The sequence below is a fragment of the Eurosta solidaginis genome, chromosome 2 (assembly GCF_040869045.1).
Source record: "Eurosta solidaginis isolate ZX-2024a chromosome 2, ASM4086904v1, whole genome shotgun sequence".
In the NCBI taxonomy this organism is placed as follows: Eukaryota; Metazoa; Arthropoda; class Insecta; order Diptera; family Tephritidae; genus Eurosta; species Eurosta solidaginis.
Window position 1 is genome coordinate 4,304,094 of NC_090320.1, and position 18,468 is coordinate 4,322,561.

Below are 18,468 nucleotides of genomic sequence, written 5' to 3' on the forward strand. Positions count from 1 at the left end.
AGTAACCCTTAACAATAAATCACAGTGTGGTTAACACCTTTTACGTTTGTAGGTCTGTTTGTTCAAATCGAACAAAAGTCTACACTCTACTTACATCTTTTATCAACTTTAACTTGAAAGCTTATTTAGGTTATTAATTAGTTGGACATGAAACGGAAATGTTATAAAAATGTTTATGCAAATTGAAACTCTATCAACGAAGAGTAACATATATTACGTAAAATAATAAGCATATTATAAGCTTTTAAGTGTGACTATCATCATTGATCATTGAGCAAGTTGTTATGAACTATAATTTTAAAATGTTATGAATCATCAAATACATTTGCTTATAACAAGACTTTCGGAGTTGTTTTGCTGTGTTGACCAAACAGCCCTGCGAGGAAATTCCAAACCTCCAAAAGATTATTACAGAAAATTAGGGTATACAATTTTTTAGTACCAAGAATTTATTGAAGCAAAGGTAAAGCGAAGCACGTCATAAATTATGAGCTGCGGCTGCAGAATAATTTCGTCTAAGTATTTGAATTTTCTTTTTATATGTAATTGCAAACACAAATCCGCCAATCAAAATATGACGCTTACATTCAAATATGACGAACTTAGTTGTGCAATTATGCAGCAATTTGAAGCTTAATTCTTATTTATGTATAACAACATTTAGTTGCAAGTGTTGATTGATCGAAATCTGACATTCAAATTTGTAATTACGTAAATTTTCGATTACAGTATTTGCAAACAAATTTGATTGATAAAATATCTGTGCAATTATATAACAAAAAATTGTTTCTCCACCTGTTGAATATGAGTATTTTTCAATTAGGCGCGGTAGATTAGACTAAAATTTCCAACTAAAACCCCGGGCGGCCGCCATGATAGCGTGCTCCGCTTACCACACCGAAGACCTTGGCTTAAAATCCCGGGCAAAGCATCAAAAAAATTTAGAAACAAGGTTTTTCAATAGGCTATATTAGGTTAGGTAGTAGCTACCCTGATAAGGAAAGCTCACTTGGACAACACGAAGGTCCGGTGTGATACCACATACACCAAAATTAACGGTGACTTAGATCTAGCTACTTAGAGAATCGTTGGGTAGCAACAATAAAGCTCCGAATGATACCGATCTCAACTTTGGATAAATCCTCGGGAGATCCGAGTGAGTCGCGACCGAAATACTTTCGCCTAGTTCTGGCAAAAGCTGGGCAATCAAGCAGAAAGTGATTTGGTGATTCCACCTCATAATACTCCATACAGCTGCAGCAGAATGGACAAACCGCATGGATACCCATGGGACAGTGCCCTGCCAAAACCCCAATGATCATTGATAGGTGAGCCTTAGTGAACCCAATTATTTCAGCAAACCTCCTGCCATCCACTTTCGGCCAGAAAGATCTTGCTACCCTGCAAGACGTGGTGTCTACTCAACGTTTACCGAGCTGACTCGAAGCCCAGCTATGGAGGAGCAATCCACAGGTGGCCAGCGGAATCCCGAAAATCCTACAGCTATCTTCACCCGGTTCAGTTGTACCGATGCGGGTTAAGAGATCCGCTTGACAGTTACCCGGGATATCACTATGGCCCGGGACCCAGATAATCTTAATTGTAAAATAATTCGATGCAATCGCAAGCGAGGTCAGGCACTCCCAGACCATCATCGATCGCACTGTAGTTGAGCTCAAGGGCTTGATAACCGCTTGGCTATCAGAGTAGATGTTAAATTCCCTAACCGTAGTAGCAGTGGATAGCATTTCATCCACCACATCCTTAATAGCAGCAACTTCCGCTCGGAATACACTGCAGTGATCAGCCAACTTAAACTTGCGACTTACATTTAGCTCTTGACAAAAGACCTCCCCACCAACCTTTCCGGCCAACTTCGACTCATCCGTGAACAAGTTAACCGGTCCCATGCCCCAGATAATTCCTCTTCCCCACTCCTCTCTCGGTGGAATGACTGTGGTGAAGGTTGTATAGGGAGCAGTTATCGGCATACAATAGTCCGTTCGGTCCGGGATAAAGTCGAAACTGGTAAGAAGGCTAGAGTGTCCGAAGTCAGAAAGCCTATAGCCCATATCACGAAGCCTGGCCAATGACCGGGCCGCAGCCGCCTTTCCCGCAATATCTACTGGATATATGTTCAGCATGACGTTCAATGCCAAGGTAGGTGTTGTTCTGAGAGCGCCACTGATACCGATCAGTGCCGCCCGTTGCACTGACACTAACAGTTTGGAGGTGCTCGCCGTGACCAGTGCTTTCAACCAGACCAGCACCCCATATATCAGAATCGGAAGGTTCTTCAATAAGAAAAAAAGATTTCTCTAAGCGTGGTCGTCCCTTCGGAGTCGGAATTAATCATGTAGGTCCCGTCCCACCAATTTGTAGAAAAATTAAAATGAACACGACGCAAACAGAAAGAGAAGCTCGGCCTAAATCTCTTCGGAAGCATATCGCGTCTTGTTTTTTTTATACGAAATGTCATTCAAGGCCTTAAAGTTTGATAAAATAATAAGTGTGATTTAATTTGAATGAAATTGAATGTTGAAAGAAACATGTTTTGTAATAATTTATTAAGAAGAATTTATTTGCTTATAATTCCTAGTCACAACTTATTTGAGAAACAAAGAAACTATATCAAGTTCTAGTAAAGTTTTAAAAGTACTGTCTCTAGATATAGAAATTAAAAATCTTCCTACTGAAATAAGATAGCTGTTGTAAAGAATGTTTCAATAACTGTGTTGGGTACTAGGAAAGCCCTACGTAGTACATGTATAACAAAATAATAATGCATCCCAATTATGAAAACCCGTATAGGTCAAGTATGAAATTTCGATACATATTCATGTGGATTAGTGAAACCTTTAAATTTTTTACTGTATGCGCATCAATATTTGCTCAGATGTAGCATACTGACACGCTTGTGGATATTATGAGTAAATCTATAAATTGATATACACATTTGAAATGATATTTCAATGCACTAAATACTATACATATTATTTTATTTTCAATTATTTGCGCTTTTGCAACATTGTTTTCAATAAAAGATTGCATTACTGCTTTAGACTGTATTTGTACCTACTTTGAAGCCCCACAGGGCAACAGGCCCCGCTGGAAAATCTAATGTCGTAACAATTTTCATTACATCTATGTAACTGGAAATATTTTCATAAAATTTAACAAAATCAACGTATGATATTTTTAAATGTTGCAATAAGGTGAAAAAAAAAATATTACTATCTAAGCGGTTTAGCTACCAAGTGTATACCCATCAAGAACATCTCTGAATATACGGAACTTGTTAGTGTTAAAATGTGTATACTAGGGCGGGTCGATTTAAAAATCGCTCGTTGCTCTGTGAAAATCGTATTCTAGGGATCAAAATAAGAAACTTTGCCGAAGGAACCATATCTCTAAACCGAATTCTGATGTCCCCCCCCCCCCCCCCCCTTTGGGTCGAACTATTGGGTAGGGCAATTTCAATTCTACCTGCTGTGTCTTGTGGTGGCTTAAAAAAAACAAACACAAGCAATTTTACGATCTGCAATTGTGTCACAGTGATACCTTCATTATTTAAAAAAGTTGAATAAAAAACCCACACAACTAAGTTTACGACATGCAAGTGCATCACAGTGATGCCTTGGTTTTAAAAGGGGGTTGTAAAAACGCTAATTTCTAATAATTTTTTTCAATTTCTTTTCTATTACTAAGTTAAATTCATTTTTTTATTTACATATGTATGTTCTGACTAAATAAATTTCTAAAGAGAAAAATAAACTCCAAAAAGAAAAAACATAGGCATTTCAAAGTGGGATTTTTCAAAATTTGCCCCTACGACCCAAAGGGGGGGGGGGGGGGGGGGGGGGGGCATCAGAATTCGTTTTAGAGGTATGGTTCCTTCGGCAAAGTTTCTTATTTCGATCCCTAGAATATGATTTTCACAGAGCAATGGGCGGTTTTTTGCCTCCCCACAAATCGACCCGGCCTAGTGTATACTCTGCTTAAAAAATTAACTAGGCCTCCTGGATTAAAAACTGCCTAGTTTTGTTTACTAACATTTATTTATGAAAAAAAAGGGGAATGATTTGCTCTAAAAAAATTCAAACAAATGAGAATTCAAAAATGTATCTCAATTATATTATTTTAAATCGCAAAAGCTTTCATTTCAAAAATATATATATTCAGATCAGATGACAAATGAAGACTCTAGCGCATATTAAACCCTAAATTTTAATTTTGAACCACCAAAGGTACTCTCTAAAACTGAATATATCGCACGAACCTTTTCGATGTTTTTAAGCATTGCAATAAGCATATACTTTTTATCGCATTAGCTTAAAACAACACTTTGGGAGGGTGGTTTGAAAACCCGTCTTCTCCGACTACCTGGCAGAGAAGCAATAATTACTGTTTGATAGAGGCTGCTATAAATGGCGCCCAATCATGCATCATACTCACTTATACTCAACACAGTAAGCTTTTATGCGTGCGATAGTAATATAAGAATTTTTTATAGAATTACGAACAGAGGAATCGAAAACGTACTCTTAAGCCTCCAATGGACCTCTACTGTTATTGTAATATGTTGTGTAGCTCGGTTTCACCACCGCACGCCTAGATTAGAGGTTTACGCCGATCACTTTATCGGCGGCAGCGGCGGCGGCGTAGGCGTACGCCGGTATTCTTACTTTAAAAAGCTTGATTTTTCTATTTAAAAAAATAATATTTAGGAAAGGTTTTGTCCACCTACAATTCCCAATGTGCGAACAGTAGCAATCCCGACCACCAGTCGCTACCACGCCTCCTGACCCTCACACCATATGCCAGCACAGAAGCTATAGGACAGCGACTTCGAACTCATATGTACCTTCGTCGACGTCACTTTCCTAGAAGATCTAGGTGTAGCTCCGAACACTTTCTAACGGAAGTTTTTGTCGCGCTATGCTGCCGAGCTACACCAGAGAAAGAGCTTGAAACGTTAGGGAGTGACTATTCGGATGTCATTGCGTAACTCGTGGGTGAAAATCGTATAATCCTCGGCACATCTACATAATTAAAATTTTACAAGGACCCTGGATAAAATTTTTAAAATGTAGACCAAAGTTTGAAGACGTTTGCGTTCACAACATTGATTTAAATGATATTTTAGAATGAAAATCGAAGGATTTTAAGTTGTAAGATGTTAACTGCTGTTTTCCGGCCTTATGATAACTTTTGAACAGTTAAAAAGAGCTAAATTTCGCAATTAGTTTCTTATAACTGGCATTGATGCGCATCCCCCAGCGGGTAAGGAGATCCGAATATACCCGCGTTAGGTATGCCTGTCGTAAGAGGGGACTAAAATACCAGATTCTAGGGGTTGTGTAGCGCAACCCTTTCAGGTTGCCAGCGCAATATATAGCTTCTCCAAAGCCAATTGTCAACCTCACCTATCCGTTTCGAATCCTGTTTCATTAACAGCCGAGGCTCTGGCAACCCCGAACTACTCATGGATGTAGGGGTAGGGAGGGCGGGATGGCCAAGAAGGTCGCATGTGGTTATATAACAAATCGTTCCCGAGATGGTCGGGCTTGGTACCGGAACGTAACGGATCTGCATCCGGCAAAGGACCATCAACATCGATAACACTCCCCAAAGGCTTCGGGAGTGTCCTTATCGCTACAACAACATGCGCATCCGTTGATACTACTTTTGACCATGTCCGACCAATTTTCGACATGTACAATAAATGGCCTAAACATTCTTAAACGAGTAGAAAATATAGTAACGCGCCGAACGCCGCCGCCGGCGCCGCCTCGCTGATATTTTTGACATTCGGCGGCGGCGTTTGTTGGCGGCGTATATCTCTAGCCTAGATCAAAACAACGCTTAACCAAAAAATATTGGCAATGTTCAGAAAACGCGCAAAACTGCTTGCTTTTCCCATATTTTTACAAGACCTTTTAGTAGAGGTATTAGTATATAAAGTTCACAGTTCGGTAGGTCTAAAATTGGTAAGACCAGCGGTACTTAGTACTTCGGAGCTTGGATCTTTTTGTTAGCTCCCTACACCTCGCAGCGCGCATTACATCTTTTCATCAATAAGAAACGATAGATAAGAAAATAGTCTATTCCGACCTACCAACAAACTAATACCATGGTGCTGGAAATCTTCGACACTATTTCCTGCAGGGTATCTGGTTATGTAAACAAATAATATATTCACGTGTGTGTGCGTGCGTTTCAACTCTATGACATTTCAAGTGCGTGTTTCGTACGCATAACCACGCACTTGATGTTCTCATTGTTGCAATTTTTCTTTTCGATAGCAAAAGCATGACAACAAAAAACAAATAAGCAACAATGAAAACAATACAAAGTACACAAAAAAAGAATATAAATAATATTAACATAATTGCAAATAAGGTGAAACAAATTTCAATTAACTGATGACATGTTGGATGCCAACAAAACAACAAAAACAAAAACAATAATCGTATAACAATGGCACATCTTATAATTAAACAACAAAATGCAAAAGCACATACACATAGACACATTTTAACAAGTGTAGAAAATGTCAAATGGCAAGCAGAAAAGTGAAAATTTTACGGTAAATAATTTGTTTAAAATGTGTGAGAAAATGTTTGTGTGTATGTGGTACATCCGCCGCTAAATCGAAAAGAATCTATTTATTTTTCATTTTGATAAAAAAAAAAGTCGGCGGCCACCGTGGTGTGATGGTAGCGTGCTCCGCCTACCACACCGTATGACCTGGGTTCACACCCCGGGCAAAGCAACATCAAAATTTTAGAAATAAAGTTTTTCAATTAGAAGAAAATTTTTCTAAGCGGGGTCGCCCCTCTGCAGTGTTTGGCAAGCGCTCCGGGTGTATTTCTGTCATGAAAACTCTCAGTGAAAACGCATCTGCCTTGCAGATGCCGTTCGGAGTCGGCATAAAACATGTAGGTCCCGTACGGCCAATTTGTAGGGAAAATCAAGAGGAGTACGACGCAAATTGGAAGAGAAGCTCGGCCTTAGATCTCTTCAGGGGTTATCGCGCCTTAAATTTTTTTTTTTTTAAGTCTATTGTGTGTTTATTTCTAATGAATAGTCTAAAAACAAGAAGAGTCATGGTTCATGAATCCTGCATTTTTTTTAATAAACTTGAATTCGATTCACTTTGCTTTAGATTTATGCATTAGGGTTTAACTACAAAATTTTTACTCAATACAAGTTTTTGTATGTTTTTATGAATTTGAATACATTTTGGCTACATATTTTGTTCCTTTTGGTAAAATACATATATTCTATCATTTGAATACAATCACCCAATTAACTCTATTTTAGAACTTTTATTAATACTCCAATTTATAATTGCCGCAAATTTTATAATTTTCACACTAAATCAAATCAAAAGTTGTTTTTTAATCAATCACACCACAGCCTAATCAAATCAAACAAACTTAATCAGCATCATTCATCAGCTAAGATCAATCAATCAAATGCTTTCACGCATTCTCGCTTAATAATTTCGTGGATGAAAGATTGTATTAGCACCGCTACACAACACAATCACTTAAGTAACAAAGTTTATGCTCGTACTGCCGCCAAATAAAAATATTTTTTTTACAAAATTTATTTACGCGTCCATTCGTTAACGCACAGAGAGTGAGACACACACGTCCATCACGCGCCAGTCGCGTTTTGATAATGAAATTGAAAATCGTTTTTTCAACGATCTTACCAAATGTAAAAAACGGCCGAAGCAACAGAGAACGCAAAGTGATCTGGCAAATGAGCAGCGCAGTCGGAGTCGTACAGACGTTTAACAACTTTTGCAGACCTTTCAATGTATTTTTTTAAATAAAGAGGAAAAGGGGACTACGCTTTTAGCATAAATACCATGGTGGAACGATACAAGGTGGCAGCATGGGACAGCTGATTATAACCTTTTTTTATTTGATTTGATACATCAACTTCCGGCGCAGTACGATTTTGACATTTGTCCATCCAATTTACAAAAACAAAATACATGGAACTTTTATTTATGTTTGTAGGTATGTCACCATGCTGCCACCTTGTATCGTTCCGTCATGATAAATACACAATCCTCAATTCGTTTGATAAGTCTAAATAGCAGCGAAGATCACTGCGTTCTCATGTGGATGTCAGAGAGTTATGTTGTGTTTACATTTGAGTGTTGCGAGCATCTTCATAAACAACCGATCTTTCTTATTTGATTTGTTTTGCTATAAAAAGTGAGAGCCGAAAATGTGTAAATCATCATAAACGCACACACATCCTCAGCTTGGAAAAAATTAAACGCATCAACACAAATATTGCTGCTTGATCTTGTTAAGTTTTCTTATACATTCTTATATCCAACGCGCTTCAACTTAGTTTAGTAATAAATACTTCCACTATGATGTCACAGCTTTTAAATTTAAAAGTAACCATAAGCCACTACAATGTATTATAAAGAATATAATATTGTAACGAATTTACTTGCAAATCCTCTTATTTGCCCTTTTGCTAAGTTCGAATCACTAAACTGTTGAATAAATAACTCCAATATGAAATAATGCAAAACGGCCTTTATTAAAGTACTTCACAATAACACTCAAACTGTGCAACGAATAGCTTGCTTAATTACCAAACTGATTGATAGCTCAAATGAAACTCCGCTATTCAAAATAATACTGCTCTTGCTCGCTAGATAGCGTCTTAATCGAAATCTCAAATCAAACTGAATTCCAGCGTCTTTACACTTGTTGCCTTTTATACTCTTTGATTTCAACGTTCGCATCTTCTAAGCGCTTCCATCTACTAGTACATCAGCTCTCAAACTTCTCAGCTGTAACTACAATTGCACAATTTTATAGCTTTTCTCATTGCATACTTTCAGGAGTATCTCAGATATATGCATGTGTTTGTGCATTGACTCTCCGCTGCTCGTATACGTACATGGTACATATGTGTAGACGCAATTATTGTTTCGTTTATGTAGATACATAATGATTGAATTATTGATGTGAATTCACGTCACTGCTTAGCATCGGCTTAGAGATAGCAGCACACCTTAGTTTTGCTAATATTCGTAACAATATGTAATAAAAAGTTAAAACAAATAACAATAACACAGTTTCCTCATTTGCACATAATTTACCTCCGTACAAACAAACGAGAGCAAAAACCACAAAACCAACCTAAAACCTCATAAAATTGTTGCATTGACTTGTGTCGATAAGAATTTGAAGGTAAAGAAATAATTAACAACAATGTATAAAAGTGAGAGCTATTTGCGGGTAAGATAAATTCTTACCGACATTCTTTCACACAAATGGAAATTAGTAAATATATACGCACGCATTGTCGGCGTAATCTTTCACAAAAAGATAGTGAAGGCGGCACTTAATGAAATGTGCTGCCGTTGATGCTGGAGAAGACTTTGAAGTGCAATCGAAATATATAGCACGGATGACTATATAATTTTAAGAAGTTAAGCGACAGACACAATAAATTACGAAAAGGACAATCAAGAGATTCACATTCATTGTGTTGGTTAACATCTTTGCTCACGGTGGCGGGAGTTCCGAATAAAACGACGTTTTCATTTCTGGAAGAATGTTGATTCTTGTCATCTTCTTCGTAGACTATTTTATACCCTTTAACATATATGTAATACTCCTATATTGCTACAAAAGGCTAGGTACATTCCCAAACATCGGGGTGCCGATATTTTGCTGTTTAAACGTTTTTGTTTTTGTATTCAATAATCGAATGTACCTAAATTTCAATTTTTTTTGTCACACTACAATCACTGCTACAATCACAAAAATGTTATAGGCTGTCTTGTTTTGATTTCTAATTCAAAACAGATTGCGAGAATTTTCTATTAGCAATATAAGAGTACAGTAGACGCTCACAAATTAGAACCACTTTGTTTTTAGGGGGATTCTAATTTCTGAAAAATTCTAATTCTTGGACATTTTTTGATTTGTATAAAACCTTGAAAATTAAGTCAATTTGCATTAAAAAAAACTACAAAAGAAATTGTTATTATTAAATTTTGGCATAAAAACGACAAAACATAAGGTAATTCAGTACAATACATATCACATGTTATTAAATATACATATATGTATACATACGCTAAATCAAAAAAAGATCCAAAAAACAAAAACTCCGATTACAATAAATACATTTCTTCATTGAAAATACATAAAAGATCGATAGAAATACATTAAAAACGCCAAAAATTAAACAGAAACTTCATAACTAATATTCAGCGATGTGCAATGATTTTTTGTTAGCCTCATGATAGGTATAAGAAACGGCGTTTAAAATTGATGATTTATTCGATTTGATATAGCTGATTGCAGATGGCGCCACATCAAATTCTAGGGCTAACCGCTTCCATTGAGCACCTTTGTCAAGCTTTTCCAAGAGCTGAACTTTGGTTTCCAAGGACAAAGCAGTTTTCTTACATTTATTTGGCATTTCAGCGCATTATTTTTACTTTTAAGCAAACAATTCCAAAACACGTGCACGAATATGGAATTTCACACAAAAACTAAGAAAAACTGTACAGAACCGCGAAAAAAATGCAAAGACTACCGTAACATGAATAAATTGGGGATTCTCCTTTTTATGTATATTTTGCAACAAACAAACAAAATACGCTCAGAAACTAGAATTTTATATTCTAATTTCAGATCGTGTAATGTATTGAAAAAGTTGATTCTAATTTCTGGACATTCTAATTACTAAGGGTTCTAATTTGTGAGCGACTACTGTATTACATATATGGTTTTTAAGAAATATTTCCCTCTAAATAAGCAAAGGAGTACATACCATTGCCTACCATTTTCAGAGCTCTTGGTAATCCAGTGGAAAGGTTACAAACTAAGAGTGCAACACGATGGTAGCATTTTTTTTTAGGAAAGAAAACGCCATATGCGTAAGGTAGGTGTAGGTGTAAGCGCGATATTTGGAAGTAATTTATATGTGGAAATACAGAATGTATGTAAGTTTAATGTGGTAGTGATAGGAGGAAAGGAAAGGGAAAAATAAAAGTAGGAGACATTGATCAGAAAGATGACCAAACCCGAAACCGGACGGCGGGGAGATCTCTTATCGGTTAGTTATACATTCGTTATAGGGGTTGTTGTTGTTGTTGTATTATAGGGGTGTTATTGACAAGCGTTTCAAGTTTGCTATCGATAACAAGCATTAACGATGAGTTATCGGATGTATATGAAAAATTTATCGACTTTTCTTCGAAAAACAGTCCTGTTCCTATCGATAAACTATCGATTTTCTAGCAGAATGCTACCGATTTATTATCGACGCGTTATCTGTGTGCTGTCGATATTTTATCGGTGGATTCTTGATTTTTTTATCGACGATAAGGTTTCTAATAGGCTGTTATCAACGACTCATCGGTTCGTTATCAAACATATAGCGATTTTATATCAATACGTTGTAAAATCGGTAACACATCGCCAGCCCGCCGATAAGAGATCGTTAACAAGTCTATGACCCGACAATAACAATATCATAATTCGGCTCTAATTTAGCTTTCGATAATAAGCCGATGACAAATCGATGACTCGTCGAAGTTGTTCTCAAATAGTCCCGAAATCGATGTTAAATATACTCAACGTCGTTGCAAAATAATACCAAAGGAGACCTGAAATGACCCCGTCGATATCGGAATAGGTGAACTAATATCGAAGTATGTGTCTAATTTGTAATGGTATCAAACTCATTCTAAAATGATCTCAAAACAATACGAAATCGATTCGAAAAGGTAAGGGAGAACTAAGGGCCCAGACTACTGTTTCACACATTTCAATACTCAATTCAAGTTTTGGTCGATTTAGTGTAATATAGTAAACAATATACAATAAACAAAACGATATAACAAATTATATAAATTTTTGTATTCGGTTCCATGGTAAAGAAGTACATACATCGAACAAATGAATTGTTTCGTATTTTTTTGGATACACACTCGGATATTTTGTTTTCGGTAAAGTTGCCTCTCTTAAAGTTTACTTCAAACCCTGGGCGAGCTCTTTTATGCTGTCGGATAACACGAGTTTCTGATCAGCATCAAAAATGACTAGTTCTTGAGTTAACTTATTACAAAGTAAGTAAGTATAAGTTTTCAATCATGTTCAAGATCACCGACTTCACTTTACACAGTTTTCGTTGTAGATGTTGTCGAAATACAATTACCACATTAACTGGCAGCCAAATGGTGTGAGCCACTCGCTTTTGGGAGGTTTGCTCTCGGTGTGAGCAATTGTCAGAGTTTTATGCGGTGAATTTTTTACAAAGGACCAGGTTGCACCAACGTTGGTCTAGTGAATCCGAGTCGTTCCGGTTCTAAGACGTGGCGGTTCGAATATATATAGTACCAGGTCACTTGAGACCATTTTCACAGATCCATATAAACTTTTATCCTATAATTAATCTCAGAGTTCTTAAGTTAAAACAGAAGTTGGCTAAAACTTGACTTTTAATGTTTTCTTAAATGGTCAGTGCTAAAATGGCCCTATCTACAAAATGATACTACATCAAGCTCTTAATCGCATGCGATAGTTAGGTATATAAAAAATATCTTTCACGTTTTTGAATAATTCTTCCTAAATAAAAATTATAGCTATCAAGCAGCAACAAAGGTGACTACAAAACCGTCCATTTATGTTCCGACATATTTCTTTGTTGTTTTTTTTTTTTTTTCTTGTAACCTATCAAATCGTTTCAACCACAAATATGGTATGTACATATATGTATTCATATTACAAACACGTTCACATATATAAAACAATAATTTGAATGCGTTATAATGCTTAATAATCATTGTAATTGTTTCTTTCGTTGTTATACATATGTGGCATACATTGAGGCGTAGATGCAATAAAAATTTGGGGTTAGATATATCTGAAGTAATTTGAGTTGTTGACTTGAGGCGTCAAATTGACTCACTTTTTTTCTGTTTCAATTCAACTACTTGAATATGGGATATGGGTCAATTGGTTAGGGCGCTTGTAGGATATGTACTTTTCATTTCCTCAAATGAAATGTCTGGCAAAATTTACTTTCAATTCCACTTGATATGATTTGCAAGCGCTAAGCGAAAGTGACATGATGTCTTAATTCTGTGGCGAATTATGTAATTTTTTAAAATTAAAAACAGCTGCAGTAAGAGCTCATGTTAGCTAAGGCGTTGTTCTTGTTTGAGCGAAATAATGAAAACTTGTATATGAAAATATACATACTTTCGACTAAAAACATTTTGCATTCACTTTCCTTGTTATTGCACTTTGCATCTCAATTGCTTTTCTGCAACTCATTAAGCTTCTTTCCCAGATCTGCACATGCAAATGCACTTAGATTGAAATTTCACATATGTTAAGGTGGAATATATTGCGGGCGGTGATTGGGGGTTTGCATTTCTTTTTCTGTCTACAGTTCAATAAAAAAAAAAATTTGTTTGCTATTCTTTCATTTAGAATTTCAAATTTTCGTTTCAGAAACCAGAAAAGCACTTTCTTCTACTTTGCATTTGTACGCACATAACTATGTATATATATGTATGTAGCGTAAGTATAACATAATGTAAAAAGTTATCACACTACTGTTATCTAACACCACTTAAATTATGTTACCAACAGAAATCAAAATTTGGCATGTTTAATAACATGAAGCCGTTAAAAAATATATGATCAATGAAACGCCTCAAACTATGCAGCGCATTTTTAATATACATATATGATTTAACCATTTGCGGCGCTTGTTGTATTTTTGACACATATTTATAGTGATGTGGAAGCATATCAAATGCTGTTCTAACGGCTAGGATTATTTTGGAAATACTTTCCCCGGATCATTTTCCGACTTTCTCGGTAATACTTTGAAGCTGTTTTTATTATCATTATGTGATAAACTGAAACTATTTTGGGACCATATTGAGAGATTGTTTATAGATTGTTTTTCCTTCCTCGGAACACATTTTGCATATCGTTATAACTGTAAGTCTATTCGACCGAGGGTAATAATATTCGGTAAATGAGTGAAAGATATAAATCGGGAGATCGAGATACAAGCAGTTTTAAATTTTCAGCTTACCATTGTTTCAAGCGCAGAAATTTCCGGGTAGAAGATAATTAAAAATGAAAATAAATGGGACTCGAGAGGGTTAAACAAATGATATGGAAATTTTCAAATATTTATTTAATAAAAAATAGCTGCATTATCAGCCAAAAATTGTATTCCTGTTATTTGCCTTCAAACGGTCAATATACAGGGTCATTCAAAATTGCAGCTGATACTTCCCTCTTAAAATCCAGGTACCATGACGAACAAAAAAATTTTTTTGTTTGAGTTCAATACAACTTCTTGAGAAATTGGTGGTGAAATCTCTGATGTCAGCCTATTGTCTCTAATCATATCTCGGTCGAAGCGAGTGCGTTTTTTATCATATTCACGATGACCACAAACCGATTCCCAAAAAATGGAAAAAATTCCGAGTTTAGACATTCTTACAATAACATTCTCACTTAATATTGAAATCTTTAAATGATGTGTCTAAAAATGTATGTCTCTGAAGAATATTGTCTGCACTTTCCGATTCCAGTGCAAAAAGGTTGAACATACAAAAGTTTCAAGAAAAATCGATGTTGTAAGAATTAAAAAAACTGTCAAAAATCAAAACCTTGTATATTAAACTAACCAACTTTACCACTTGGAATCATGAGGGTTAATACAACTCAGTTTTCATATTTACTTACCTTACAAACACCATCTACGCACATCGCACGCTGCCGATAATTTGAACGATAATATTCAGCTGGACGAAAGCAGGGAGTACCATCGATAACCGAAGAATTTAGAGTTGCAAAATATTGCATACCCTTCGGTTTGCAATTGAGTTCACATTCGGCATCGTCTAGCAATGAAAAAAGTTGAAATGAATATAAAAAATATCAACGTAGTGTTATACTGGTAGACTATCAAAAGAAATATTTATTTAATCTTGAATGACAGTGCAGTCGTAAGATATACCGCAAACTTGTATGCCCTTTATTTTCTGTACAATTTTTTCAAATACCAACCTTTTATATATGGTTCCCAAGTATACTTCTGCCCCTGAAAATCAACCTTGTTGAAAGCAGCACATTGTACAGCACGGAAATCAGCCAACGCAGCGGAGCAAGGCTACAAAGAGAGATCAAAGGAAAATTACTACAATAGTCATCGATTACTCATCTGTCATAAATACATATATGTATGTAAGTGTGTGAGTAATTAGTATATGTATTAAATAGTAAGCACGACTCCAAATACCTGCTCATTGCAAATGTGATAACGCTTGAAGACGCCAACGCAAGCATTGCTGATATAGCGTTTACCAGTTGAGGAGTTCCTGAAAAGAAAAAATCAGAGAATTCAAAATTTCGAAAATTTAAATGTTACGTAATTTTTAAGCAGCACTTTGAAAAATGCAGAAATAGTATGACTTGAAGGTAGTATATGGAAAGAGTACTTTTTACATTTTTTCAGAATTTACCCTTAGTTGAGAGTTTTATTTATATATCACCAATTCAACTTGTCTTCATGTGCGATATATTAAAAAAAGAGACCTTGAAAATACGCATATGCATAAAATTCGCAATTTTAATTAAACTGAACTTTCAAATGAACTTCAATGCTTCATAAGTAATCGTTTTGTGTGACTCAAATTCGAGTGCGTTCACAGCTCATTGCCTTGTCTTGCATAGACATTTATTTTATATTTTATGGCTTCTTCTTTATTTACATTAAATTGAACTAAAAACACACATACAATCAAAAAGAACAAACAAATATTTATCTATTCATATATTTATGAATTACTCTGGCACTAAAATGTGATTGCAAATATTGAATCGCATCCACAAATGAGAAAATGTGTCAATGTGAAAAAAATTATAGTGCAAAAATAAGCTTTAAATAACTCAAATTTACACATAACAACAACAGCGAAGACTGGGGACAGGGGTTAAAAAAATTGAATACTTGACAATAATCAGTGCAGTGATTTCAGAGAATTTTTTTAGTAACACATTTTTGTGCAATATCGGATCCGTTATTGACATTGTATGGCAATATTAAAATTAGTCACGCAGTTTAAGCTGTTTTAAATGATCATACTGTAAAACAGTCGACATAATTTTGAATGCATAATTAAAAGGGCTTATAAATATACAGGGCTTAGAGACAAATTAAAAAACACAAAACGCAACGAGTTCCTTTTTGTTCAGTGAACCGATATTTGTAAAGTAGGAAAGCATTTAATCACTCTACTATGTAACTGTAAATCTAGACCCGCATCGTGTTTTACGATCATGTGTCGAAAAAAAATTTCACTCAAACGATAAATATGAATCCGACAAACTTTACCAAAAAGTAATAAATAATGGATCTAATAAATACGAGTAGTATAATACGATACGGGCCCTAAGTACCTTTGTAAAGTTTCTTGTACCAAATAATGGTGAACGTAAACTCGATTGACTGTGACACAAATCGTCACTGTCTTCTACAGAATATGGTCCCCCATTTTTGCTTACCACAATTCCATTTTCGTCTTTTATTTTTGCCAGAAATTCAGTAATTCGGGACAAGATTGACGTTCATGTTTGGTGAAAATGGCTCTCATGAATCTACAACTATATGGCTTTATGCCTTATAGTCTCTTTATAACTCGTATTATGTGATATGCCACAGCTTCTTACGCTATTGTTGTTGATGTTGTTGTACCCACCAAAATACTTTGGGAAATCGTTACGGATAAGGGCTGTATTTTACTGAAATGAGCAGCTTGACCAAAGTCAGACCCAGAAGATATTGAAATCGTGGATATCAGTATGCAAGTGAGTAGACAAGAAAGCTTCTCAGATGTCTACATAAGTAAGTGAGCAGCTTGAGATCAGTTTTGGTAACCTTTTGCAGCTCGATAAAACCCACACGCGAGGCATTCTTTAGTTCGCTCAACACAGTCTACATCGCTCAACATACAGGATGACAAATAAAATAAGTAAGCTGATGTGCTGACTATACGTGCCAAACCAGAAATTCATACTTTAGAAAGACTAAAAGTGGACGAGAACTATACATCAGGAGAAGTCACACAGCACTCTTAGCACCCAATTTTCGGGATAACATCTTCAAACAAATTAGTGCAGGAATAATAACAAATGACTTGCTAAATAGTTCATGTGAGGGAATTTGAAAAATTCCAGTAGCATTTACGGAACTCTGTAATCACGGTTCGATATTGACACAGCAAAAAATAAATCGAGGGACTCTATCGATTATCAGACTAAATGATAAATCTTTTCGCAACACATTGCCGCACTATCTCTATGCGAGTCTCAGCTGTTATCGTACTGCCATAAACGGCCACAGCGAGAACAACAGCACCTTGGGAGGTTTTTCAAAGAGATAACGCCTCAAATTTGGGCACCACACTACACTTGAGATCAACGTAGGAAGCGAATTCCATAGTTTTATTCTAATTTTAAATACTCTCATTAAAATCAATTACTGCATCCTTATTTATTACCACATACTAGCGTTGCCAAATGTCCCGTATTTTTCACAAATTTTAAAGTATCCCGCCGGGAAATGCTATGTCCCGGCATTTTCACAATACCAAAATTAATAAATTATAATCTGCTACGAAACATGGCCATATTGGCGGCTTCGATTGTATTCAGGTCATTAGCATATTGCATGCAACTCTGTAAAAAAGAAAAATTCATCCCTACTGTGGTTCTGAATATTGTCAATGTTTGACATATCGCACACCTAAATAGTTATTTTGCATGAGGAAGTGTATTTAAAATAACGTTAGCAAAATGAATCCATAGAATATTGAATTCGCATTAAACACAGTAAACGTATTAATTATTAGCCTGTTTCATAAAAATATTTGTTATAAATAAATGAGTTTAAAAAGTTTAATTCTATCTAAAAAAATTTTCGCCGAAATGAGCAATCCATGCAAATATATAGGTGTTTGTTATTTTTTCAAATGTCACGGGAAATTTTTACAAATCCCGGGAATTTGGCTCAAATTTGAGGTTTGTCCCGGGAACCAGAAAGAAAAACCTGGCAACCCTACCACACACACTGGTAAGCTGTTATTTCTCCATTAAGGTTCCACATACGCCCTGGTGTCGGATAAATGTCGAGCTGACAAAACTTGCAGTGACAAGAGTTTATCAACATTAACTTAATTAATCATGAGCTTCGAGGATATATTGCTTGAATCTGCCAATCCGTTTTTTCTGCCATTTAAATATTCAGCCATTAACTTGTTATTCATCTCGTCTTGTTTCTCTTTTTTTTTTTGTATTCTTGCATATTCCTATTTTTATTTTTGTAATACTCGCCGCATAATGTCAAGTTTAATTGAAATTGAAGCTGCTCATC

General features: G+C 35.7%; 1 protein-coding gene across 14 annotated transcripts in view; it reads right to left on the bottom strand.

The window, feature by feature from the left end:
• Window positions 1–18,468, bottom strand: part of loh (lonely heart) — a 146,404-nt gene that overhangs the window by 39,165 nt on the left and 88,771 nt on the right. For 2 of the 14 annotated variants that reach the window (XM_067764108.1, XM_067764109.1), the window contains exons 5-7: window positions 15,337–15,415; window positions 15,105–15,207; window positions 14,781–14,938 (exon numbers count right to left, since the gene is read on the bottom strand). In XM_067764108.1, the coding sequence (XP_067620209.1) occupies window positions 14,781–14,938; window positions 15,105–15,207; window positions 15,337–15,415 (340 nt within the window). Of the gene's footprint in view, window positions 1–7,307; window positions 7,675–14,780; window positions 14,939–15,104; window positions 15,208–15,336; window positions 15,416–18,468 lie in introns of those variants that run through there. The other 12 variants (XM_067764120.1, XM_067764117.1, XM_067764113.1 and 9 more) reach the window with 12 other exon arrangements.